The 26,425-nt window shown below is 48.0% G+C and overlaps 2 protein-coding genes across 4 annotated transcripts in view; both read right to left on the reverse strand.

Annotated features, from left to right (window-relative positions):
- Positions 1 to 224: 224 nt before the first annotated feature.
- SPATA4 (spermatogenesis associated 4) lies at positions 225 to 4,367 on the reverse strand. Its single transcript, XM_070407358.1, has 6 exons — positions 4,150 to 4,367; positions 3,680 to 3,809; positions 3,241 to 3,359; positions 2,906 to 3,126; positions 1,337 to 1,453; positions 225 to 290 (listed from the first exon to the last, which is right to left on the reverse strand). The coding sequence occupies exons 1-6, from the start codon at positions 4,365 to 4,367 to the stop codon at positions 265 to 267; spliced, it is 831 nt and encodes a 276-aa protein (XP_070263459.1). The 3' UTR covers positions 225 to 264.
- A 5,990-nt stretch (positions 4,368 to 10,357) lies between these two features.
- The window catches only part of ASB5 (ankyrin repeat and SOCS box containing 5), a 56,455-nt gene continuing 40,387 nt past the window's right edge, over positions 10,358 to 26,425 (reverse strand). For all 3 annotated transcript variants that reach the window (XM_070408122.1, XM_070408123.1, XM_070408125.1), the window contains 6 exons: positions 21,608 to 21,687; positions 19,025 to 19,132; positions 17,940 to 18,090; positions 17,653 to 17,787; positions 13,753 to 13,944; positions 10,358 to 12,382 (listed from right to left, as the gene is read on the reverse strand). In XM_070408122.1, the coding sequence (XP_070264223.1) occupies positions 12,255 to 12,382; positions 13,753 to 13,944; positions 17,653 to 17,787; positions 17,940 to 18,090; positions 19,025 to 19,132; positions 21,608 to 21,687 (794 nt within the window). In that variant the 3' untranslated portion in view covers positions 10,358 to 12,254. The remainder of the gene's footprint in view (positions 12,383 to 13,752; positions 13,945 to 17,652; positions 17,788 to 17,939; positions 18,091 to 19,024; positions 19,133 to 21,607; positions 21,688 to 26,425) is intronic.

The raw sequence follows: 26,425 nt of genomic DNA on the forward strand, positions 1-26,425 counted from the left end.
TGTGGCACAGGTGATGTTAATAAACGGTTGTTGAATGGAATTGAGAAGAAAAAACAGCCCAAGTATGGATACGACACCACTTTAGTTTACTTTTCACTGAAATACAAGCTAAGGCGGCGATTCTGTCCCTTTAACGTGGCACAGGTGGCGGCAGCCCTTCTTCAAGTCCATGAGGGGTTTCCAAGGTCACCTGTCCAGGTTCAGACAGGCTCTGTCTCAGGGCCGAGAGAAGGTGTTCCAGGCTGCGTCCCCTGGATTGGTTCCCTAATTGCCAGCGTTGCCTATATTTGCTGGAATATTTTCAAAACAAAGTTAAAATCAATGTGCGGTTATTAACTATGTACGCAACCACCCACGATTCTGATATATCAAACGTGCGCACAGCGAAGGTCCGCAGGCGGAGACGGGCTCATCGTGATAGTAGCTGTAAATAAGAACTCGGCATGCCACCCACCTCCGGGAGCCGCCAGCAGGGCCTAAAAATACCCGCGGCTTATTTTGATCCCGAATATGACTCAGCTGTTTTTAAATGTTGCTTCAGAAACAGCTGAGGCCACTGCACACGACTCCAGAAGCCTTGCTGTGGCACGCACAGTGCACACCCGCTTCTGGAACTCTGAGCATGCAGCCGGCCACCCGGGCCCTGCAGCTCACTCACTTCTCAAGGGACAGTCCCGTTGCAACTAAGGAATCTATATTCTTTGGCCCATCATGTTGCTTATGCTAGATTTAGGTAAACCGATAGAGGAAGTTAAGTGTTAGAAAAAAAACAAAAAACAGCTTGCCCGGTGTGGCCCAGTGGTTGAGCATCAACCTAGAAACCAGCACCCAGGTGGCTCCCACAGTAGAAGGAGGACCCCAGCTTGGGAAGCTCCCCTGATGGGGCCCCATCTCTCTATCAAGAGCACAACAACGCGCTGGCCAGTTCGGCAAAGTGGATAGAACGTCAGCCCATGGACTGAAGGGTCCCAGGTTCCATTCCGGTCAAGGGCATGTACTTCAGTTGCAGGCTCAGTCCCCAGCTCTGGTTGGGGCATGCGCAGGAGGCAATCAATTGATGTGTCTCTCTCACATCGGTGTTTCTCTCTCTCTCTGTCTCTCCCTCTCCCTTCCACTCTCTTTAAAAATCAATGAAAAAATATCCTTGGGTGAGGATTAACAAGAAAACAAGAGCAAACAACGAGTCAACCAACTGTGGCATCATTTTAGACCGAAGGCTGAGACCAGCATTTTAACTCTTTTTAAAAATGTCGATGAACACAGCAAAACAAACAAACAAAAAAATCCCTTTTCACAGATAAAAAGTTAAAAATGAAACCACAGCAAAAGCGCGTACGTAGAACAGGAACGTCCGGTGGCCTTGGATTCGCTGCTTTGGGCTTGTGGCGAGAGGCCTGGGCAGAGATGTGGTCCAGAGTGAGTTCTCCCACGGTCGGTTTGACTTCAAACCTGCCTGTAAAATAGACACAAACGTCGTTTCTTAGGAATTCACTGTGGCCATTGGCAAAATAAAGCCCCACGATTTAGAAATTCAGCAAATTGTGTAGATATCCGTTTCCCCATAATCCTAGGAGTGCGGTGACTACAGAGCTTAACACCCCTCTCCCCGCAGTGCTTACCTTCTTCATGCACAAAATAGTTGCTTTAAAAAGTTACTTTAAGCCCGGCTGGTGTGGCTCAGTGGTTCAGAGTGGACCTATGAACCAGGAGGTCTCAGTTCGATTGATTCCCGGTCAGGGCACATGCCTGGGTTGTGGGATCCATCCCCAGAGTGGGGCGTGCAGGAGGCAGCCAATCAATGATTCCCCCTCATCATTGATGTTTCTCTCTCTCCCTCTCCCTTCCTTTTTGAAATCAATAAAAATATATTTTTTAAAAATCAAGGAAATCATAAGGCAGGAGGACAATGGCTGCTCTCGGCGGGAAGGGTAGAGAATGCTATCACAGAGGACGCACAGGGGAATGTGAAGGCACCGGTGATGTTCTGTTTCTTACAAGGGGGTACACAAATGTATATGCATTATACGCTGCATGTATGATACATTTCACAGCAAAACGTTAGTGTCTGAAAACTTCCCAAAAATCTGAACGTAAAATTTACAGTTCTGTCTCTGCTCAAATTCATAAGTAGAATAAAGAAGAGACACAAAAAATGACAGAAGATGGAAGAACGGACCGATAAAGGACAAAACATCTGTCTCACAATTAATTAGGGAGGGAGGTCAGGTTGCGGCTCTCCGCTCCTTCCAGAGACTAGAGTAAGATGGCTCTTCGGAAAACTGGGTTCAAAAAAGGGAGAGAGAAACCCTGATGGCCTACACCCGCCTCGCTCGGGAATGGCGTGGATGTCTAGGTAATGACCAGTCTCCCAGTGTCTGCAGTCAGGGAGGTCGGGTTCCCAGGCATGAGTGGTGTCCCGAATAAGTATCAGAAAAGCCACAGCAACAAGAAGACGCTGTGGCTGACCCAGTCGGCCTGGCCATCTCCACACCAACAGCTACCACAGAAAGGACAGCACTGACCACACCTAGAGAGCAGCTAGGGGTCAAGTACTTACACCCTGACGGACGCTTAAACACTCCTATCCTCCTGGGTATCTTGAGTTGATATGTGAACTTCTGAATTCCCACAATATTTTACGTGAACAGATTCACTTAAAAGATTTTCTAAGAAGAAACGTGCTTAGACACTGGTAACCTATGCTTTCTTCAAAACGAATGAATTATAACACTAACCACCCCGACGAAAAGAATTCATCCCACTGCTTGCACAACGGGAGTATTTCCCCGTTAAACCGGTGACCGGAGACAGCAGGCATGAGAGTCTTTCCTTCATCCGTGCCCAAGAGGAGCGCCATTGGGCGAGGAGGAGTTCGTTCGGTTGAGGATTCCCAAGGAAAACTTACTTGGATGCATCTTTCTGCTTAACTTCCTTTGCAACATTTGCAGAAGGAAGAGGAAATCGATTTTCAGTTCATTGCTGAGCAGGCTGCGATTGCTCATGAGTTCGGACAACCTAATGTTATCTTTAATGAACTTGGAGGCGGTGGACCTGGGGAGCAGCGGCAGTTGCATCTGGTAACTATAGTCTGTGAAGTTCACAAGGTCGTCCTGGATACTTGGGGTTCTGGAAATAAAAAACAAACAACATGCTGTTCACCAGCGGCATTTTAGGAATGAGAAGTGTGTTACCCAAAGTTTCAGGTGACGCGGCGTTTGCTAGGAAGCCCGGCTCACTCACTCCTGGTGTGTTAGCAAGCTGTACACCTCCTGGACCAGGATCTCCGGCACGCCGGCTTTGCAGTGGATCGTCCCGTAGATTAGTTCTCTGGGTAATTTAATTTTCTTTTTGGCCAGGAACTTTAATAGTGGAAAGAAAACATTTGCATCGTGAGTAGTTTTATTCAAAGGTTCGATCGCTATGAATTCCCGTCAATCCCCCTTTTATCTCCACCAATTTTCTGTCTCACCTGTTCATCATTAAATGATGTCATTCGGCAAGAAAACCATTACACCCCACTCCCACGTGAAGTGAGCGTGTTAATAACCCTCTTTTCAATCCCAGGAAGCAAGCTGCCAACGCGGCAGTATCCCCTCGGAGCCCGCCACACGCGTCTAGAAACCCAGCCCTTTATAACCACCCACGGAGCAGTGAACGCCGTTAATGGTTGTGGATTTACCTTTTCCAACTGCGCCCAGTTATCCAACTTAACTCTTAAAGAAGTGCCGTTTTTAAAGGACGAGAGGCTAAGGTCCCAGGGGTAATAGATAGCGAATATTTCTGCTACCAGGAAGCCATTGGAAAAATCCCTGATCCGTGGCCGGAAGGAAATGAGAGAACATGGGGTTACTTATACCGTCTGTGCTCCAGTGAACACCAACCTAATATTCTGTCCTGACAGCAAGTAACTGGTCTAGTGAACCCGAAGAGCCTGGACTATTTCAATACTCTTGTAGTCACCAAAGCCTTCTACCTATATTAGCGTAGGCCTAACATTTAATGATCGATTGCTTGAATGAATGAATGAATGAATGAAATGCTCCACCATGTTGTTTCAGGCCGGCTCCCTAAGGGCGCAGGTGTGTGTGTGGGCGTGGTGGGCGGCCTGGAGGAAGCGGGCGGGGTCCACCTGGCCCGCTTGTCCCCCACCTGTTGATGTTCCTGGGGAAGAAGGTGAGGTCCAAGCTCTGGAGCCAGCGCAGGATCGACCGAGACAGGCGGGACCTTCTGGGCGGGTGCGGGTAGACCAGATACTTCTTAGGCCGCCCCAGGGCTGCCTCTGAGGCCTGTGACGAACGTGGAGGTAAGTTGGCTTGGGCTGCCCATGGCACTTGCAAAATCTCTTTCTTCTGGCGGCTGGCTGCCATGTAGCTTTCTGGGTTTCCATAGCAGCACCCGCGGGGGCGGGGCCTCGAGGGCGGGGCCTCGAGGGCGGGGCCTCGAGGGGCGGGGCCTCGAGGGGCGGGGCCGGGGGATGCGATCCCTGCGCGAATTGGACGTGGACTTGGTCCGGGAGCTTCAGCCTGGGGGCTGGGGGAGGGGTGGAGGGTTTCAGGCTGTGTTCCTTGTCTTCACTAATTTAGAGCTCCCTTGAAGTTTACCTTTTATTTTCTTTTTTACATATATTTTTATTGGTTTCCGAGAGAGGAAGGGAGAGGGAAAGAGGGTTAGAAACAACAATGATGAGAGGGAATCCTTGATGGGCTGCCTCCTGCACGCCCCGCAGGGGGGAGGGAAGGCGGGGGGCGGGGAGCCTGCAACCACTGCGCCAGGCCGCGGGGCAGTCTCAGATCCCATCCCGGGGTTTGTGAGCCCAGCTGGAGGCCTGTTTCCAGCCAAGCGTTTTAAGGAGCAGGTGAGGGGGCTCCACAGGATGAGGACGGTGTTGCTTGGAAACTGGAAACGATATGATGTTTCCCCCTGGACACCCATGGGGAAAAAAGGCCTTCAAAATTAAGTGCCCAGTGTCTATATGTTTAATAAGATGCTTAATGTCTAAATAAATGTTTACTGTCTAAACGTAGCCTGCCTGTTTCCTTGATTATTACATTAAGTGTTCGTAAAAATTACGTAGTATTTGGAGACAGTTTGTAAGTTGGATTTTCCCACTTCCTGATGATGCTCCAGTGTGTGCAATTCTTTCATTCAGTCTCCACTGAGTCCCTACTGTGCGCTGACACGGGTACTTGGGATTTATCAGTGAACAATGGGGGGAGGGGGGAGGAGATGATTGCAGAGCAGCATAGACAATTATAAATTAAATATTTACACAACAGTTTTAAAAAATCTATTATACCAAAGGGGAAAAAAAATCAATGTAGCATGAAGCTACATGTTATTGTGCAAGATAAAATTGTGAAAGGGGCCACATACTAATCTTGAGAGGATCAGGGGAGGCCTGCACGGCCCACCTTACAATGCAGAGACCAAAGTGACCACACACACACACACACACACACACACACACACACATACACACACACACACACACACACGCAGTCTCCACATGGAAATTCCTAACTAAAAGTGAGTCATGGTGGACAGTCACGTCCCAGGCCTGTAGCTGCCTGACAAAGGTTAATCATTTTGAAGTTGCCCATGGTCTTTGTGCATCTAAGATAACATACCTTTGAAATGGCAGAGTAACCTTCCTTCAGACCCCTCGGCGCTCACCTGCCCGACCCGGAGCACCAGCCCAGACGGCAGCCACACTGCAGGCCGCTGGGATCCCAGCCTTTAATTTTCAATCTGGGCAAGAGCGGAAGTACTCATTCTTGGCTTCCTCCAAGATTCCACTATTTCAAACGATGGAACAGAAGCTATTACACAAGGAAGGGATTTAGAGAACCTGGGATAAAGTAGGCACGTTTCTTTTAACATCTAAGCCTGCTGCTTATTATGAATTCTGATACTTTCTTTCAAGACTCATCCTACATATCGGAATGTGGGATTTTTTATAAATTGTAAATACTCACTAATTGAAGTTTTGATAGAAATATTTTATGTCTAGCCCAGCCGGTGTGGCTCAGTGGTTGAGTGTCACATCGACCTGTGAACCAGGAGGTCACAGTTTGATTCCTGGTCAGGGCACATGCCCAGCTTGCAGTGTGGGGCATGCAGGAGGCAGCTGATTGATAATTCTCTCTCATCACTGATAATTCTCTCTCCCTCCATGTTCCTCTCTGAAATCAATATACATATATATGAAATATTTTATGGCTATTTGTGATCTATAAATCAATAGGACATAAAGCAAATTTCTCAAAAACTTGAGGCTTCTATGTGATTGTTTATGAAAAGGTGATGTTGCTCTACACCAGCGGTTCTCAACCTGTGAGTCGCGACCCCTTTGGGGGTCGAACGACCCTTTCACAGGGGTCGCCTAAGATCATCAGAAAACACATATATAATTACATATTGTTTTTGTGATTAATCACTATGCTTTAATTATGTTCAATTTGTAACAATGAAAATACATCCTGCATATCAGATATTTACATGACGATTCGTAACAGTAGCAAAATTACACTTATGAAGTAGCAATGAAAATAATTTTATGGTTGGGGGTCACCACAACATGAGGAACTGTATTAAAGGGTCGTGGCATTAGGAAGGTTGAGAACCACTGCTCTACACCGTAACCTCCATTTAAAATTCGTTAAGATCTGGTTTCATCCCCGGGCTGCAGCGCCCAACTACCTACCTTTGCCTTCCGCTGTTTTAAGCTGAACTTGGAGGCTCACCCTAGAACTACAGGTTATTTCATAATTGCCACTGGACTGTGGGTGTTCCAAGGTGGTTCTACGGAAAGATTATGGTCCAGTTCGTACGGTGCTGGTGATGAAATACTCCCCTTATAAGGCTGCCTGCTAATGACCTTCCTAAGTTGGAAGGCATAGCCCTGAGAATGCAATAAACTAAGCAAGGATTGGGAATGCCCTTTCTACTTAAACAAGAACTATAAACTTAAGTCAGAACACGTCTACTACCTAAATGACTCTCTAAATATTTTACAGGTCAGCGTCAGAATCAACTTCTTAAAAGTGAGTGCAGGATTTTATCCTCTGCTTGGACATTTTAAGATCGCAGATGCTGAAATTAGTTTCTGCTAATTTTGAGGCGGAGTCTCAGCCTTCATCTCCCCTCTGGGGGCCTCACGCGATGGTGTTCAGGCCGGACTCACAGCAGAGCACTCTCCTCAGGGGAGCACTCCGATGCCTTTGACCGTTTCTCGTCTCCATCTGTACAGATGAGCCTGGATCCTGCTCACCGCTGTGACTGTAATTACAGCTCATGGTCAGCTCAGTGTCCATTGGTAATGACATAATGGGCCATAATCATCCCCTCGCAAGTGGACACCCCAGTAGGAACAGTATCTTTCTCCCTCCACAAATACACAAAGACTTAAAATTAAACCTTTCTTTCTACATACACTGTGCGTTTGTATGGGGATGAATGGAACTGCTACAAAGGAACCGGCAAACGTATGAGGCCCTTGGATCTTCGCCTCTGATTGCTGAAGGTTAAACAGATGGAAATTAATATATTGGACAACTTATTACTGCGAGAGCACAGTGGCTCAAAGATCCCGGTGGCTTCACCCAGGGAAGGATTGTTTGTGGCTGACATTTCACAGGCGCTGTGGGTCAGCGGGGCGGGTTTCCACGCGTGGCGATGCGAGCTGGGTCAGATTGCCTCGCTGGAAACACGTGGCCTCTGAAGGCGCTGGGGCAAAGGGAGACAGAGAGGAAGTCGCCGAGCCTGCAGGTGGCCCGGTCACTTCTGCTCATGTCGCCGTGCACACTCCTCTGCCTGCGTGGGAGTCCCGGGAGGCAGGGGAGTGTGTGGCCCCTTAGCCACGCTCACCGCTCACCGCTCACCGCTGTGATGGGAAACCTCCTCTTGAAAGGTCCGATCCCGCAGGTGGGCCGAGTGGACATCAGAGAAGGACGAGTTCCAGGGGCTTGGCCCTGAAAACTCAGTCCTCCTCCATCTGGAGGATTCTGGGTAGGAAATGGTCTCGGAGATGCTCTTTGTCAGTCACCACATTTCTGTCCCTCATTCTTTTCTTCTGGTGACCTCAGAGTTTGACCTTCTGCATCTGGAAGAAGGAAGTTTCCCAGGTGGGGAGACAGCTCTCCTCCCCCAGGTCAGCATCACCAGGAGGGACATCCATGCCCCTCCCCGGCCCCCCGCAAAACTGGGAAGTCCCCCAACGGAGCAGCGGGAAGCGAGCAGGAGAGATAGGAGGGTCAAAAGTAGTTATCATTACCTATTGCTTTGTAACAGAACCATCCCCAAACTCAGCAGCTTGATTTACTGACTATAATTTATGTTCTCACACTGAGGTGGGCAGCGTCGGCTCCTCCCGCCTGGTGTCAGCCTGGTGCTCAGGCTGTGGGGGCTACTGGTGGCCTTGCTCACACACCTGCCAGTTGGAGGTAGATCCAGGCTCCTCCACAGATGGCCCAGGCTCCTTCACAGGTGGCCCAGGCTCCTCCCCCACAGGTGGCCCAGGCTCCTCCACATGTCGCCAGGCTCCCCCACAGGTGGGCCAGGCTCCCCCACAGGTGGCCAGGCTCCTCCCCCACAGGTGGCCAGGCTCCTCCCCCACAGGTGGCCAGGCTCCCCCACAGGTGGGCCAGGCTTCTCCCCCACAGGTGGGCCAGCCTCCTCCCCCACAGATGGCTAGGCTCCCCCACAGGTGGCCCAGGCTCCCCCACAGGTGGGCCAGGCTCCTCCTCCACAGGTGGCCCAGGCTCCCCCACAGGTGGACCAGCCTCCTCCCCCACAGATGGCTAGGCTCCCCCACAGGTGGCCCAGGCTCCCCCACAGGTGGGCCAGGCTCCTCCCCCACAGGTGGGCCAAGTTCCTCCTCCACAGGTGGGCCAGCCTCCTCCCCCACAGGTGGGCCAGCCTCCTCCCCCACAGGTGGCCAGCTCCCCCACAGGTGGGCCAGGCTCCTCCCCCACAGGTGGGCCAGGCTCCTCCCCCACAGGTGGGCCAGCCTCCTCCCCCACAGGTGGGCCAGGCTCCTCCCCCACAGGTGGGCCAGCCTCCTCCTCCACAGGTGGGCCAGGCTCCTCCCCCACAGGTGGGCCAGGCTCCTCCCCCACAGGTGGGCCAGCATCCTCCTCCACAGGTGGGCCAGGCTCCTCCCCCACAGCTGGGCCAGGCTCCTCCCCCACAGGTGGGCCAGCCTCCTCCCCCACAGCTGGGCCAGGCTCCTCCCCCACAGGTGGGCAGGCTCCTCCCCCACAGGTGGGCCAGGCTCCTCCCCCACAGGTGGGCCAGGCTCCTCCACAGGTGGGCCAGGCTCCCCCACAGGTGGTCCAGGCTGCCGAGAGGATGGAAGCAGAAGGCACAAAGTCCCCAGAGGCCTACACTCAAGAGTCACCCAGCATCTCCCCCACCATGTTTTTTATGGGTGAACGATATTTACTGGGAGTTACAGTGTCACAGCAGAGCGGGAGCAGGTGCATAATTTGCAGGGCACCGTGCAACATAGAAATGCGGGCAGACCACCCAAAAGCAAGCTTTTCAGATGACACAGCAGACCATCAACCAAGCACGGGGTGCCTGCGAAGGGTCTGGGTGAGAGTCCAGCCCGTTGTTACTGAAATAAGCAGCCAGGGGTGGGTTGGTCACATAATTGTCCCTCCTCAGACACAACTTGATGAGGAAGGTGGTGAGATTCTCTGCAATACTTTCCACTGCTTGTCCGAAGGAGAGTGCAGCTCAAAGTATGAAATCACGGCCTTCCATTCCCCGACCGAGACCGTGTGGCTGAGGACTAAATTGAGTCCTTCCCAGGAGGAGTCATTTCCTGCTGAGGCAACAGGCCTGTGCAGAGTGGATGTGCGTCTGCATGATCATCGATGCCACGCGCAGCGCTGCCTTCCTCCTGAGAGAGCTGCCGCGGAAACGGCCAAGTGAGGACGACACTTCCTTCCACCATATGTGCTGGTGGTACTACTGCCCCTGGAACTAACTGGTGCTCGGGCGCGCAGGGTGTGTGTGGGTGCGGGAGAGGGGAGGAATAGAGGGCAGTTAAAAGGACATGTGCCCCTCACATTTCCAGGGAGAGGATGACCCTGACCAGGCTCTGAAAGCCAAGTCCACCAGCTTCGACGCCAGGGCTGCCGGGGCGTGGGGTGCACAGTGCACAGTTCTTCCTGGTTGCTGGGCGTCCCAACACCCCAAACTCCCCCAAGTGTGTCCCCAGGCGCCTGCATGTCAGGGGACTGTGCTGTGCGCTGAGTCATGGAGGGGCCGTTCCCCAGCGCCGTGCATCACTCTCAGTGCCCCGAACCGCATTCTCCAGGGCCTCCCGTGACAAAATCAAAGACGCGTTAGAACCGAAAAAACAGGTTTTATTCCGGGGACACTAATCACACTTGAACACATGGACAAACGTGATCTATTTAAATGAGGACAGCTCTCGGACAAGACAACCGCACTCAAGCTAAGTTACAGGGTGCCAGCATTCGTGACGGGCAGGGCAACGCTCATGTTAACATGTGGTGCTGACCCAGGAAGGGGAGCACGGTCCTCCCACGCTCGAGGGAACCTCTGACGCAGGAAAAGGACAGTCGGAATCTTTTTTACTAAAAGGCAGTTTTAGTACCAAATGATATTTAACAAGGTTACTCTACAATAAAAACACTTATGAGGACATTACAAATGTTTTCAGAGATTTCAGTAAAACAGATGCATTTAAAGGTCTCTAGCCACACAGGGAACATATTTTAACAAACTTGCTGCAGCCTTATTTCTATTTTTGAAACTCCAAACAAATGATTTTTAACGCCATCGCCGTGACTTTGGAATTTTATGCCATAATGGTTTATTTCCCAGGGGTCTCTGGAAGTCAGCAAGAGAACTAAGCAGACAGGAAATGGCATGCAAGCACAGTTAAAGCAGAAGAAGATGAACACGGTATTCACCCTGCAGAGGACACTGTTTCAGGAATATCCTCTTTGATCCAACGCTCCCTGGCAATCCAGTGTGTGCTGAACCCTTGCCTTGGGTAAGGAGAATTAGAAACACCCTACTAACCAGGGGTCTATCCCAGGGGTACATTTTTTAAGCTCTCTTAAGTTTGCTAAGTGGCGCCCCCCAGTTTAAGGAGCTTTTGATCTTCCACTTTCTAAGGCCTTGGGCTGCCCTGCTCCCTGAGGTGTGGCCAGGGCAGGACCTCTTTGTCAAGCAGACAGGAAGTCCGTTTCCCTCGGTCCAGGTAGCACCAGAACCAGGTGCTGGCAATTCCTGAACCGGGAGGAGGCTGGAGGGATGTGTCTGAAAGCGCTGGAGAGAGACCTTCAGAGGCTGCCCTTGAGGAGGGGGAGGCCTTAAAATAGCCCAGCAGGTGTGCGATGTCCTCACCCTCAGGGTGTGGGGGCGCAGTGATAGCTTCCAGGCCCACGGAAGGGGAGGCGGCTAGGGAGCTCTCTGCCAGGAGAGGGGATGTCATCTCTCTCTGTGAACTGATCATGGTAATGGCAGTGCATGTGCCACACAGCGGTTTCCCCAGTGAATCTTCTTTATTTCAAAACAGGTATTAGCTGCTCTTTGTTTGAAAATATATTTTTATTGATTTTTAGTGAGAGAGGAAGGGAGAGGGAGAGAGAGATAGAAACATCAATGATGAGAGAGGAAGTCATTGATGGGCTGCCTCCTGCACGCCCCCACTCGGGATCAAGCCTGAAACCCGGTCATGTGCCCTGACTGGGAATCGAACCAGCAACTTCTTGGTTCCTGGGTCGATGCTCAACCACGGAGTGACACCAGCCGGGCTCCCTGCTGTTTTCTAAACCATACTCATGGTTTGTCTGAATATAAAAAAATACAGAGAATCATTGCAGACCAAAATAGAAAGGTGAATGCATTACTTCAAGACTATAGACCTTTTAAAATACACCATATAAAGAATAAATTTGCTTAGAGTTCACAGATTTCCTTTTCACTCTAAAAAACATAAAATGGAGAACTCTTTTCTTTTCCTAAACCAACAAAAGGGTCTCTGGGAACAATAATATATAGATATTCAAAATATACTATGTCCAAAAACAATAGCAATGCCTATCTAAAACAACACTACCCACTCGTACACTTAAAGGTAGAATCCATACTTCCTGCTTCCCTGGGTGTTGCCCTACCCGCTTCTACCCCATCGTTAGCACATTTTAATATGAAATATGCACTGTGCGGATGACGTGGAGCTTTTGTCTGAGCACGGAGACGGGTTTTACTGTCTATCGGTACTGGAGGAAGTTCTGCAGCAGCGTGGGCAGCTGGAGCTGTGGGATGAGGTGCAAGCGTGGCCGTCCGATGCGGCGTCTGATGCAGAGGCGGCACAGCTGGCAGAGGGAGCTGGGCGTGGCTGCAAGAGACAAGCAGGGGTGTGTCCATGAAATCAAAACACGGATTTTCATAGGTTGCAAGATGCATGAAATCAAACCAGAAAAATCTGCAGAGCTTTGTAGCAAACTGGCAGTATGACCCCTGTACTAGGGAAATCATACGAGCATTTACACTGCCTTCATAAGACTGTATTAGAATCGAGGTATATCCCACCTACGTCCTTTAAGACATTGAAGTCTTTGGGCTAGAAACAGCTCAGCCGGCGTGGCTCGGTGACTGAGCATCAACCTATGAACCAGGAGGTCATTGTTTGATTCCAGGTCAGGGCACATACCAGGGTTGGGGGCTCGATCCCCAGTAGAGATTGTGCAGGAGGCAGCCGATCAATGATTCTTTTTCATCATTGATGTTTCTATCTCTCTCTCCCTCTCCCTTCCTCTCTGCAATCAATAAAAATACATTTTTAAAAAATAAAACCTCAGAAACAAATTCTGCTTTTTGAAGGATACAGATCAAAGGAGGGCATGCACTATAGGAGGAAATTTTTTTAAAAATTTTGTTTTATTGCTTAAAGTATTACAAAGAGTATTACATATGTCTCCTTTCACCCCCGCCTTGACATTCCCCCGGCCTCCCCTACCCCCCAGTGTCTTATGTCCATTGGTTATGCTTATATGCATGCATACAAGTCCTTCCGTTGATCTCTTACCTCCCCTCACAACCCTCCCCGGCCCGCTGTAGTTTGACAGTCTGTTCGATGCTGCTCTGCCTCTGTATCTATTTTTGTTCATCAGTTTATAATGGTCTTTATTATCCATGAATGAGTGAGATCATGTGGTATTTTTTCTTTCATTGACTGGCTTATTTCACTCAGCACAATGCTCTCCAGTTCCATCCATGCCGTTGCAAAATGGAGGAAATTCTTAATTGTTCTTCTCAAATTTGATTTACTGTTTAAGCCAAAGCCGAGTGAATTACTGTGTCAGAGAGATTCCGTTTTGGAACTAAAGTCTTAAGTGTGGAAATATGTCCTGATCATGTTTCTACCCACACTGCAGAAGGCGCCCGCCCCTATAACATGAGGCGAGCCTCTACGTGTTTATTCACAGATAGGATGCAGAACTGCATATTAGGTGCGGTCAAAACCGAATCTATGTAACTTAACCAAAGGAATATAAAGTTTAGGTCAGATAGAAAAAAAAGAAAATTAAGATCATTGTGATTGTCTTTTTCACAGATAGGACCTAAGTTAAAAAGTATTCACTTTCACAAAATGCTCCAAATCGCACGCCATGATTGCTTTGCCTGCCCTCGGAGGCCTCTAGTTTCATCTGTTCCCTGCTCCCGGCAGACGCGTTCCGTGGTTGGGATGCTCGCAGGCTCCCCTACCTTCGTGCTGGAGCAGCATTCTCTCCACCAGGCTGCTGGACGAGGCCACGTCCACCGGCCGCAGCAGCTCCGTGTTCTTGGCGCTGATGTCCGCCCCGAATTCCAGCAGCAGGTGGACAATCTCCGTGTTGGACTGCTGGGCAGCAGCGTGGAGCGGCGTGTCCCAGTATTTGCCTTTCTGCACGTCAGCACCTACGGGGAAATACGGAACCGTGATGGGTACAGACAGCGATTGTTCTAAGAGTCCCCTCAGCGCAGGGAGGAAGGTGTGGCAGAAAGGACCTCAGCTCCATTGGCACTGAGTGCCTCACGTATACGTATCATGTACATGTACACACACACACACACGTATATGAACATACACACACATACACATACATACACATACTGTAGACGAAAGGGGCCACATGCTCACCTGACCAGCTCAGGGAAGGCCTGCATGGCGGTCTTGCAAACTCAAAGCCCTAAAGTAACCACTAAGGATGATCTGAATTTACACTTTAACTAAAAGCAGTGATGGTGGGTAGTCATGTCCTAGGCTGGTATCTTCCCCGACAATCTTTACCTTAACTAAGCCTGTCTTTTTGCGTCTAAGACAGTGGTTCTCAACCTGTGGGTCTCGACCCCTTTGGCGGTCGAACGACCCTTTCACAGGGGTCGCCTAAGACCATCCTGCATATCAGATATTTACATTATGATTCATAACAGTAGCAACATTACAGTTATGAAGTAGCAACGAAAATAATTTTATGGTTGGGTCACAACATGAGGAACTGTATTTAAAGGGCCAGAAGGTTGAGAACCACTGATCTAAGATAACATGCCTATGAAATGTCTGGGTAGCATGTAACTTCCCTTTTTCCAGACCCCTTAGGGCACAACCTAATGTGCCTGGACACCAAGACAGAGACCACAAATTCCTTCATTGTTACTGTTATCCTGTTAATTGTTGACTGTTAACTATCCTGCACCCACCTAAGTATGTGTCCATCATTTTACTTTTTATCCAATCCCAGAGGTATCCCCACTTTGCTTTCTCCGACCTCCCTAATCCATCACCAATGGATTTCCTGTAACCCACCTACGCCCCCTCCTTTGATTGCAACATATAAAAATAGATGAAAAACCGCCATTCTTCGGAGCATTATCCCAATCTGTTGAGATTCTGCTTCCTGGCAATTGTCGACAGTTGGCTCAAATAAACTCACAAACTTCTTTACAGGTTTGAATGTTTTTATGTTAACATTACACATCAACAAACAAACATACATATACATATACACGTATATGTACATATACATACACATACACATAATCATAAAACTTGGTACATCTGGATGAAAAATGCACATATTTTTTATACTGTCTACTCTTTTATATGGTTAAAATATCACCTAACAAAAAGAACTTTTAATTTTCAACAGTTCCAACATTCATCATATTAGCTACCATATGTATTATAAACAGTGCACAGTTAGTTTGACACATCTATTTGCATCGTGATTGATAGCTCTCAGGAGTATCCAAGAGCTTATTGCTTTTCTTCTTTTCATTTATTTTAAGGCAACAGAGTTCTTGTTTCTTGGAAAACTCGTGATTCCAGAGACACGCGCTCTTTAGGTAAAATGTAAATAGATGTTCCTGTCACTTCTCACTCGTGTAGTTGAAGGCGATAGCGACACACAGGCACTGAGCCTATTCAATGAAAAGGCACATCTATTTCTGCATGCAGTTTTTTTTTCAAATGCTTACATTTAAAAATAACTTCCGTGTTAAATCACCTACTGCATAGCCTTTTATCTTAGTGGCAGCCACTGAATGCATGACTGATGGAGAAATGCTATTTAATGTGGAAATGAAGAAGAATCCCATTTTCCAGCACATACATGGTTACAACACTGAGAAATGTATCGATGAAAACGCATTAGTCCTTTCAACTCGACTTCCTGGTCCTGCCTGTCAAACTCCTGTTTGTAAGAAGCAGTGCACTCTAAGTAGGGGGTGGCCCTCCTGCTACGCTCAAGTTGCAATCAATGTAATTGTTTTCAACATTTTAACCTAATGGAAATGCTTAGTGGGAAAACTGCATTGCATAACAACATCTCCATCGAGGGAGCGTACACTCTGCTGGGTGTGTCCATTAGGACAGAAGAGAGCCTGAGAATGGCAGTCCGTCCCAATTACTACCCACACTTTTCAGTGTTCTTCTCCTCATAAAATATTCAATGGAAAGAAAATATTCCTAGCAAAGTAAAGAAAGGTAATGGAGAACACACTCTCCTAGTTATGCAAATATATGGGAGACACAGCCAGAAAATATCAATCTGCCAACAATTATTAGCAGAACTTGCATTTAAGAGTCTTATTAGTAAAGGGAGCAGAATAGATGGAGACTGCTTGACTGAAATGTGTAATTTAGCGAAGATACTGTGAGAAACAGTAAGGGGTCACCAAAGATCTGTCAGGATGTATGAGAGGCCAAACGATTGCCATCCTATATAATAAAAGGCTTATATGCAAATTGACCAAACTGCAGAATGACTGGTCGCTATGATGTGCACTGATCACGGGGGGGGGGGGGGGGGGGGGGGCGGGGGGGCACACACTCAATGCAGGAGCTGCCCCCGATGATCAGTGCACTCCCACAGGGGGAGCGCTGCTCAGCCAGAAGCCCTGAGCCGGGCTCACAGCTGGCGAGCTCAGCGGCAGTGGCAGAGCCTCTCCCGCCTCCATGGCAGCGCTAAGGATGTCCGACTGCTGGCTTTGGCCCACTCCCCCCTCCCAGACTTCGAGCGAGAGCAGGCCGGGCTGAGGGATCCCCCACCCCCCGCCCCAAGTGCACGAATCATGTGCACCAGGCCTCTAGGGAACAAAAAAAGACATAGAAACTTATTTACTCATTCTGAGTATATTTAAGCACCTGCCATGAGAAGCACTGTACTAGAGGGAACAGAGGATGGAAAAAGAGAGAAACCATAACTTAACCAAGATCCCACCCCTGGTTCCAAGGTCAGGAGAAGTTTCTGAGGGGCTGGAGCTGAACCTTGAGGACCTGGTTTGCTTCAAGTAAGTGGGCAGCACGTCTCTTCAGGTAAGTAGACAGAGGTAAGTGAGACGATGAGGTCTAGGACCGTGCAGGAGTTAGGGTTGGTGAGGGGTAAGGCGATGAAGCAGTTAACTATCCCTAGAATTTTTTTTGATCATTTCCTTCCCAGATATATTCATATTTAGCAACATTACATTCAAACTTGAAGATCTGAATGTTATGACCTTTGAGCTTTGTAAGTAGAGGGTTTGGAGCTTTGAGGTGAAGTGGAGTTATCAGGAATGAGGTCTTGCATGGAACAGAGTGAGGAATCTCGGAGGGAAGGCGGGTGGGTTGGTGGGAGGTGATCAACCAAAGACCTTGTATGCATATGTGCATAAACCATGGACACAGACAGTAGGGTGGTGAGGGCCTGGGGTGGGAGGGCGGGGTGAGGTTGGAGGGGGTCAATGAGGAAAAAAAGGGGACATATGTAATACTTTCAAAAATAAAGATTTAAAAAAGAATGAGGTTCTTGTTTATAGGCTATAGACTGATGTGTGAGAAGCTTAGAATAAGAACATTTTTTAAATGAGATATCATTTTTAAAGTAGTTCATGTAGAGAAACAAGTGGAGCCCTGGCCGAGTAGCTCATCAGTTGCTTAGAGCTTCACCCCAATATGTCAAGGTTGAGGGTTCCATTCCTGATAAGGGCACATATAAGATTCAACCAATGAATGCATAAATTGGTGGAACAACAAATCTCTCTTCTCTCTCAAATCAATCAATACTTTTTTTTTAAAGAAAAAGAAATAAGAGCTGTATAATTACTTGTGGGTATGGATGGAATGGAAGATGTTTTAAAGGTCATTACCAGCGTAAAGAAGCTTCCGGATGCAGTGGAATTGCTGTGACATACAAGCTACATACAGCGGAGTTCCCAAGTGAGGAATGTCTTGGTCAACATCTATGCCCCAGGATATCAGGATCTGTAGACATTCATGGTGACCTGCAGACACAAAGTAGAGACCTGTTTTCCTTGAGGCCCATCCTCCCACGCACCTGTGCCCACGGCTCCAGCCTGTTATTCACGGAAAGGTCATTGCAACCGCGCAGGTGGCTGCAGGGACCGCTGCCCTTGTCACTTCCCCAGGAGCTGACCTTTGCTGGCGGCCTCGTGTGTGGGGGAAGGCAGGCAGGACTCCAGCTGTGGCTTGGCTCCATACTCCAGCAGAAGTTCTGCACAGCACGGGCTGCCCTGGGAGCAGGCGTTGAATAACGGCGTCACGCCATCTATTGTGATTGCATTGACCTAAACCGAACCAAAATCTCAGAGTGAGATTCGGAGGATCACACGTGATTGACTCTCAGGCATGTTTAAAGGTGTGATGATCTGCCCACAAAAATAATTGGGAACGTGTGTGGTAAATATGACAAAGGATATTTAGCTCAGACACATGGATAAGGAAAGTTTTACAACTTCAAGAGATACATAAAAAGAGGATATGGTAGATAATTCATAGGAATGAACCTACAATAAAAATGATGAAAAAATACATACTCAAGGATCAAATGCACAAAAATGAATTTAATGGTTAGGTACTTTTCAACAGGTAAAAAAATCAAGCCTAACAGTGATTGATGAAAATGAAGACAAAGCCACTTTGCCGGGAGCAGTTTAAATTGAAAATAAAATTTCTGAGGATTTATCTAAAGAAAATCATCCAACTCAGCAGGCGTGGCTCAGTGGTTGAGAGTCAACCTATGAACCAGGTGGTCAGGGTTTGATTCCCAGTCAGGGCACATGCCCAGGTTTGCAGGCTCAATCCCCAGTTTGGGGTATGCAGGAGACAGCCAATCAATGATTCTCTGTCATCACTGACGTTTCTATCCCTTTCTCCCTCTCCCCTTGTCTCTGAAATGAATAAAAAATATATATTTTTTTAAAAAAGAAAATCATCCAAAAGATGGGCAAACATTATGGGCACAAAGAAGTCCATCTATTCCTACTGAGAACCACGAAAGCAGGCAACAGTCTACAGAGTACTCCATAGGATGCGGCTGCTCCCCGCTTTTGCAATGATTGGGTTTCCTTCTTCGAGTGCAAATGAGAGAAGGCTGGGCAGCTGGAGAGCTCTATTTGTATTCTGTTTTCTTTGAAAACCACCAACAAGGAAAGGGAGGCAGAGTGAGAACTTTTCTTGATTTGAGTACCCGGTAGATGTGAACACTGAACAGGGACTTACATTGGCTCCAGCTTCCAGAAGAGTCCGGGCACAGGCCACGTGATCGCCGAGGCAGGCTTCGTGCAATGGGGTGACATGGTCTATGGTGACCGCGTTTACGTTATAACCCTAAATGTGACGTGAATAATTTTGGAAGGTGAGAAAAAGTTCTGTAAAGTCATCTCTACAAGTTGTCACTAAAGAGGGATACAAAAAGTCAAGGAATGTCAGGCAAGTCAGGTGTGTGTGGCCAGAAAGGCCAGTTTGAATGCCATGGAGTCGCTCAGTGGTCAAGACACCTGCGCCCTGTAATTGTGACACCACCCCACCCAGACCCAGTGCTGCTTTAAGTCTTGTGCTCAATAGATTCTGAAAGTATTATTGACATTTGGCTACGTAACGTTTTTCTTTCTCGTTAGGACTTGCTTGGGTTGCTATTGGTTTTTTGTTTTGTTTTGTAGAACTGGAGACTGGGTAGAGGCTGGATCCCTTGCTTTGTGAAGTTTTGTCAGGAAGTAGGTCTGAGCAGGTTCTATGCTGGTGGTGAGTGGCCTTGACTACGGAGTCAGGCTTGGCTTGGACGCCTTGACACATAGGCAGTGATGGCTTTCATTCAGATGAGTCCATTAGCCTCTAAATTAATGGAGATTAAATAAGCTGGTGCAGGGAGAGCAATTACTGTTACAGTGCCCAGCACAGAGGAAAGGTTTGATTTGATTATTCAATCACAACGGAACACGCCTAAAACTGCCATTCTAATTAAACTAAAGATATCAGACCAACGTAATTAGGTTTGACCAGGATCTGCGATCCTTTGCCTTCTTGCTGTGGGTGGTGATTCGTTGTCACACTAAGCACCATCCTGAGGAGACTTTTCTGGGCCAGATCCCCGTAACGGACTGCAGATCCCCGTAACAGACTGCAGATCCCCACGGTCTGAAATGCCAGAGGGACGTGAGGAATCTTAAATCGGAGGCAAGAAAATAATCACCCTCAGTCTTCGTCACTGGCAAGTGGCAATTTTTAAGATCCCTTAGATCAGTGGTTCTCAACCTTCCTAATGCCACGACCCTTTAATACAGTTCCTCATGTTGTGGTGACCCCCAATTTCATTGTTAAAAATTGGACATAATTAAAGCATAGTGATTAATCACAAAACAATATGTAATTATATATGTGTTTCCCGATGGTCTTAGGCGACCCCTGTGAAAGGGTCGTTCGACCCCCAAAGGGGTGGCGACCCACAGGTTGAGAACCGCTGCCTTAGATGATCCTTTCCAAGATTTCGAGGTGGCTGGCCAGCCGTCAGACTTGGAGAAGGGATTGCCCACTGCCACACACCAGGGACCAGACGAGGGAAGCCTCGGGAAGGGGAGATTCCCTATCACGCAGGACTGTGGCGCAGCCTCGGGCTCTGCCTGGCTGGGCTGTCGGCTGGTATGACATACGTGTTATGAAATATCCTCAGACTGCCTGCCTCTCTGGGAACTGCGTGACCCTTCAGGGGGTCCCCGTTAGACATGAATGACCTTTTTGCAGGCTGTTTTCATGACGTGATGAGCAAACAAAAGAGTCACATGGTTATCAGAGAAGTGGCTGGGCCCAAGGGGGCTTCTCGCCCTAACTCTTCCCTTCACAGACGAGAGACAGTGGGGGCCAGAGATGCTGGGGTTCACCTTCAGTGCCAGCCTGGCATCCAGGTCCCCAGCCCCAGGTGCCCTCACCCTGGGCAACAGACTCTGCTCTCCTCCCTCATGGCCCTGGGAGAAAGCGCCTCTCCTTGATCCTGGGAGACACGGGACAGTGGCTGCCTGGCCTGGGTGTCCATTTGAGTCGTGCTGGCAAATAGTTTTTCTCTTTTCTTCTGCATGCCGCTGGCAACTTTTAAAAACCCACAGGCTGAGCCAGAGCGCCTCCTGTTTCAGCAAAGCCCCTGTGGTTTCCATCTTCCCTCTGGTGAGGGATGGGCAGGCAGGTGGAAATGACCGGTCCCTTGCTCTCACAGACAGTTCCCACAATGCATCACAAGCTACCATGAAGGGTCTCGGCCTGTGGTCGGCAAACTGTGGCTCCTGAGCCACATGTGGCTCTTTGGCCCCTTGAGTGTGGCTCTTTCACAAAATACCACAAAATATCACGTGCGGGCGCACAGGTACAGTGCGATTGAAACTTCGTGGCCTAGGCGCAGAAGTCAGTCAGGGGCTGCTGTTTGCCGACCACTGGTCTAGGCGGCTGGTCTGATGAGCCTCTTTTGGATATTTTAGGCTGAACTGAATAAGCTGCACACATTGTAGAGTGAAGGATACTTAACGCGCTTAATAAATAACACGAGATTCCAATGACTTCCTACATACGTGTGTCTATCAATAAACAAATACACTGCGCAGGAAGTCGGAAATGCTAAGACCTAAGAACAGACGCCAACATATTTATAAAGAGGTTTCCGATAGACGAGAAACCACAGACTTGACCGCTTGGTGAGTTCAACTAAAAAGGCTAATGAAATTTACGAAGCGGTGTTAGTGTTTTCGAGCTGATGACTTTGGGGAGTCATGTTTTCCGCTCATGGCCCGGGGCCGGTGGTAAGCATATGGGACAGTTCACCTGTGACAGGAGTGTCTGCAGAGCCAGGAGGCGGCCTTGACTCGCCGCTTCGTGTAGAGGTGAGCGGTCTGCCCAGGAACCTGCGGAAGAGAAGGAACACAGGGTCTGAGTCCAGGTGAGCCCTCTTAGGACCCACCCTGGAGAAACAGGGACCCCAGATCCAGGGCTCCCGCGGGGACTGGGACACATATCCCTCCATCAGGAAGTTGGATTCTCTACAGGATCCTGACTGGCTGACCTCAAATCCCTCACCTTTGGAATTCTCTCCTTCAAAGACTAGGAGGATTCAGGTCACGAGATTTGCCACCAAAACCAACAAATGAAAAACCACCTCTGTCTCATGGTTGTCCAGGCAGAACCCCCCAAATGCTGTTTTTGGCACTTTTAGCCGAGAATCAGCTGGACAAACCACCCCTCCATGCCCTCCCCTGTGGGGAGCCGGCATGGCCATGGCATACTCAGCCCCAGGGCGCCTTATGTGCCATGCCAGCTCAGCCTGGTTCAGTGACCCTGAGTGGGGGCAGTGAAAGGCTTAGAAAAGACAGACAAGAGAATGAAAGCTGGGTCTCGGTGGGACACTGCCCCTCTGATGGACAGTGCCAGTGCCCACAAGCCGTGTCTTTATTTTACAGCAGATGCCACGAGGCAAAGTAAAGGCGTGATCAAGTTGTTTACATCATTCTCGTGGGTTTCAATCCTACTCAACTACATGCACCTAAACTCTATCACTCAGGCACGTGGGGCCATGTGTTCAGACCACAGCTTCAAGCTCACAACTATAGCTGTTGGCTAATTGTGCTGGGAAGGCTCTGCCATCCAAGCTGGACTTGCACATGGCCATGAGAGGACTGTGCCCTCTTATTAGTCCGAGGCTTGAACCTGTCCAAAACATTGTAGCCTCGCCCCATACTCCCCCCACCCCCCGCTGTTTCCCTGCCCTGAGGTGTGAGGGGCTGCAACAAATCAAAATAATGTTATTTACGCAACAAATGATTTTAAAATCAATTCTAGTGCAATTTAAACAGTCACTTAGCTGCTAGTCAGACGCACATTTCAGGCAAAGCACGTCTAAAGCCTGTGCAAGCAGATGGGTCAGGAAAACTATTGGAAACTTGGTAGGGCCTTGTCCGTTAGACGCCTCCGCATCGTCCCTGCAGGTCGTGCCTTCGGAAAAGTCCACAGACGCCGGTGCTTCTGTGTTATGGTTCTGCAGTAGACCTTCCCACACCCTAAGTGAGGTCCAAACAGCCCCACTGACTAAGACGTGGGCACATACCACAAGGTGACGGAGTGACCCAGTGAACCTGCGCTAGACACACAAGTCAACTGCCAGTCACCAGCCTTTTCATAACCGGTGATACTTGGGGTTTTATTACAAACACTGCTAATGGGGAGGGGAAGAGCCTTTCTTCTATGCACTGGCATTGATTTATGACCAATGGTAATTACAGCTAATGTTGAATAGTGTTCCCCACGCGAATGTGCTCGTCTAAGCACTGCTTACGACCTCTCATTTAGTTCTCACCGCTCTGTCAGGTGGATGCAATGATTGTTTCTATCTGGAAGGTGCGGAGCTGGGAGCTAGAAGAAAGGAAATCACTTAGAGGGAGTCACATGGTCTTCCTCCGGAGCTGATCTAGTTAGACACTGCCCTTGCTGTCTTGGTTTGCCTTTCCGTCTAGCATTATTTCCTGCTCATCCAAGATTACTAAGCCAGACATCCGATTCCTTGAGTTTTCAACGGAAAGCAAGTTACTGTTATTAGCTTTTGTGTATTATTTCTTTCCACACGCAACGCTCCTGTTATACATTAGAAGCAGGGTTGAAATAAATATTGCACACCCATAACTATCCATTGATAGGACAAACATTGGTGGTGAGATAATAACTTATAAGAAATTGGAGCATTGTATTCTCACTACCTGCATTGCAAAAGTCTCCATTGGAAATACTATCATTTTCGGGAACATGTTTCGAGTTCTAGCTTTTAAATTGAAATCTGAATCTTTGCAAATCATACACATCCTTAAACAACTTGATTGAGGAGTGAAACGCTGAAGGACTTTGGAACATTTATCCATTCTCACTGATAATATTTAAGAAAATGATAGCCCGGCCAGTGTGGCTCAATGATTGAGCGTCAACCCATGAACCAAGAGGTCACGGTTCAATTCCCCATCAGGACACACGCCCATGTTGCAAGCTGGATCCCCAGTAAGGGTCATGCAGGAGGCAGCCAATCAATGATTCTCTCATTGATGTTTCTCTCTGTCTCTCTCCCTCTCCCTTCCTCTCTGAAATCAATAAAAACATATATTTTAAAAAAGAAAATTATAATATTCACTTTCCAGAGAGATTGCATATGTGTGAAACCACAATGTTCAGTTTATTCAGCAGAGCAGCAGTCAATTAATAAGAAGTTGAGTATTCAACATTTAAATGATAAGCTATAATATTTATAAGAATCATGTGTGCCCTTCTGCTTAGGGGCTTAATTGAGTTCATTACTCTTAACTCATCTCTAAAAACTGTGCTAAATTAAATGAGGCCCATTGGCTAGACTAAGCCTTCTTCCCTCATCATTAGCTACCACGGCAATTAACCAGATGCCAGGGTGGGAAAGCCAAGAAATGGCCTTTTGGGATTCATTCTGGACTCACGTTGTTCAGGTAGATTATGAGACCTTCAAGGGGCAGCAAAGTTAACAATATGTGCAGCTATGAGGAACCTGATATTCCTCTTGTGCACACTATTGTGTTTGTCCATCAAAATGATTTGGTCGCCCTCTGACCCATCTGAACATTGCTTGCTGGTGTTTACCAGAGAAAACAGAAAAAGAAAAAGAAGGAAATGGGTCATTTAGAAAATAGGCTACATAAGGACCAAATAGAGAATAAAGTATTTGAGTTTCCCACCTTTATCCCAACCCCCAGGCCTTCCTCCCAGGACTGTCACATACCTTGCTGTCCCACTCTATTATTTTTTTTTTAAGTCCATTATGGTGGAGAGAAAAAATGCTGATGCCAGATCTTACTTATGTGTATTTGCTATCATTTCTATTAATATGACCTCCGTTTGGCATGAAAAGGGAGTTAAATGCCACAGTAATCTGCTGGAAAGTGTAGGCAGGTGGTCAGGGACAAAACCACCAAAAACACAGCATGTCGGACGGGGGACCCGTTGGCCCACCAGGCAGGGACCACGCTTGGAAGAAATAACTGCCAGGTTAGTATTTTCCAGCTGAGCTCAGCTCTGCTCACTGCCTGGGACCCCTGCTGCCTGTTATTATTGCTTCCAGCAGGGGGCAAGCAAGAGCAGGAGGAGGACAGATGGAAATGGAGACCCTGAGGAAGTGAGAAACCAGGTAGGGTGTAGAGCCCAGAAGCTCCCAGAGGAAAAGGTGGCCTCCACGCAGCCATCTCATGTGAGGGCCAGTGTCCTCATCAAATGGGAAAGCACTGCCTGTGGGGCAGGATGCGGGGGTCAGGGGTGAGCCTCTAGTCTAGGGCCTGCTCTACAAATGCACAGTAAATAACACAGCATCCTGTTCCACAAGACCGACAAACAGGGGAGATTTCCATGTGAACTTCAGGGAGCGATCCTTCTTCTCCAAAACTAAGGAAACGCATGCCATAAATAACTGCATCTACTTTTTAAAATATATTTCTATTGATTTCAGAGAGGAAGGGAGAGAGAGAGAGAGATAGAAACATCAATGATGGGAGAGAATCACTGATTGGCTGTCTCCTGCATGGCCCCCATCTACTGGATCCCCTCTACTGGCGATCAAGAATGCAACCCAGGCATGTGCCCTTGACTGAATCGAACCTGGGCCCCTTCAGTCCACAGGCCAACGCTCAATCCACTGAGCCAAACCAGCTGGGGCAATAACAGCATCTATTGACTGAAATGATTTTCAGTGTTATCAACTTAATTAAATACACTATATGAAGCAACAGCATGACTTATGAAGGTATTCAAGCTAGCAATCAACAATGGCCGCGACATTTTCTTTCCTGTAAGCCAGCAGTTCTCAACCTGTGGGTCGCGACCCCTTTGGGGGTCGAACGACCCTTTCACAGGGATCGTCTGAGACCATCAGAAAACACATAATTACATATTGTTTTTGTGATTAATCACTATGCTTTAATTATGTTCAATTTGTAACAATGAAAATACATCCTGCATATCAGATATTTACATTACGATTCATAACAGTAGCAAAATTACAGTTATGAAGTAGGAACGAAAATAATTTTATGGTTGGGGGTCACCACAACATGAGGAACTGTATTAAAGGGTCGTGGCGTTAGGAAGGTTGAGAACCACTGCTGTAAGCTGTAAGAAATAAAGATGTACCAATCTATTAAAGGAGTAGTTTACAGTACACACATGCTGTTCAATGAAAAACAAAACACAACATTTTTTATTGTTTAAATTCTGCTAACTTAACTCCCCAGCAACCCTACCTCATTTGTTTCCTTGTAAGCCCTTAGAAGAATTTCTGCAATTAATCTGGACAGGTGAGAATCAAAGGGACTATATCATGTTCCAGTTTCTGTTTTAAACTCGGTCTTCCCCCCTCCCCATTTCTCCTCCCCAGAGCCTGAAATTTAGCACTTTGCTAGTCAAATGAGCTCAATACTATCTCACCTTTCAATATGAATATGCTTCCTACTAGAAAGGTTTGCAAGCTTTCTTAAGACCCAACAAAATATCTTCACACACAACCCTTCAATCACTTTACAGCCTTGTTGGACTTCAATTCAGTATCTGAGATTTTTTTTTTTAATGTCCAATTTAACTCTTTGGGATAAT

The sequence above is a fragment of the Myotis yumanensis genome, unplaced genomic scaffold (assembly GCF_028538775.1).
Source record: "Myotis yumanensis isolate MYYU_CA2020_CCGP unplaced genomic scaffold, mMyoYum1.0.hap1 SCAF_3, whole genome shotgun sequence".
Taxonomy (NCBI): domain Eukaryota; kingdom Metazoa; phylum Chordata; class Mammalia; order Chiroptera; family Vespertilionidae; genus Myotis; species Myotis yumanensis.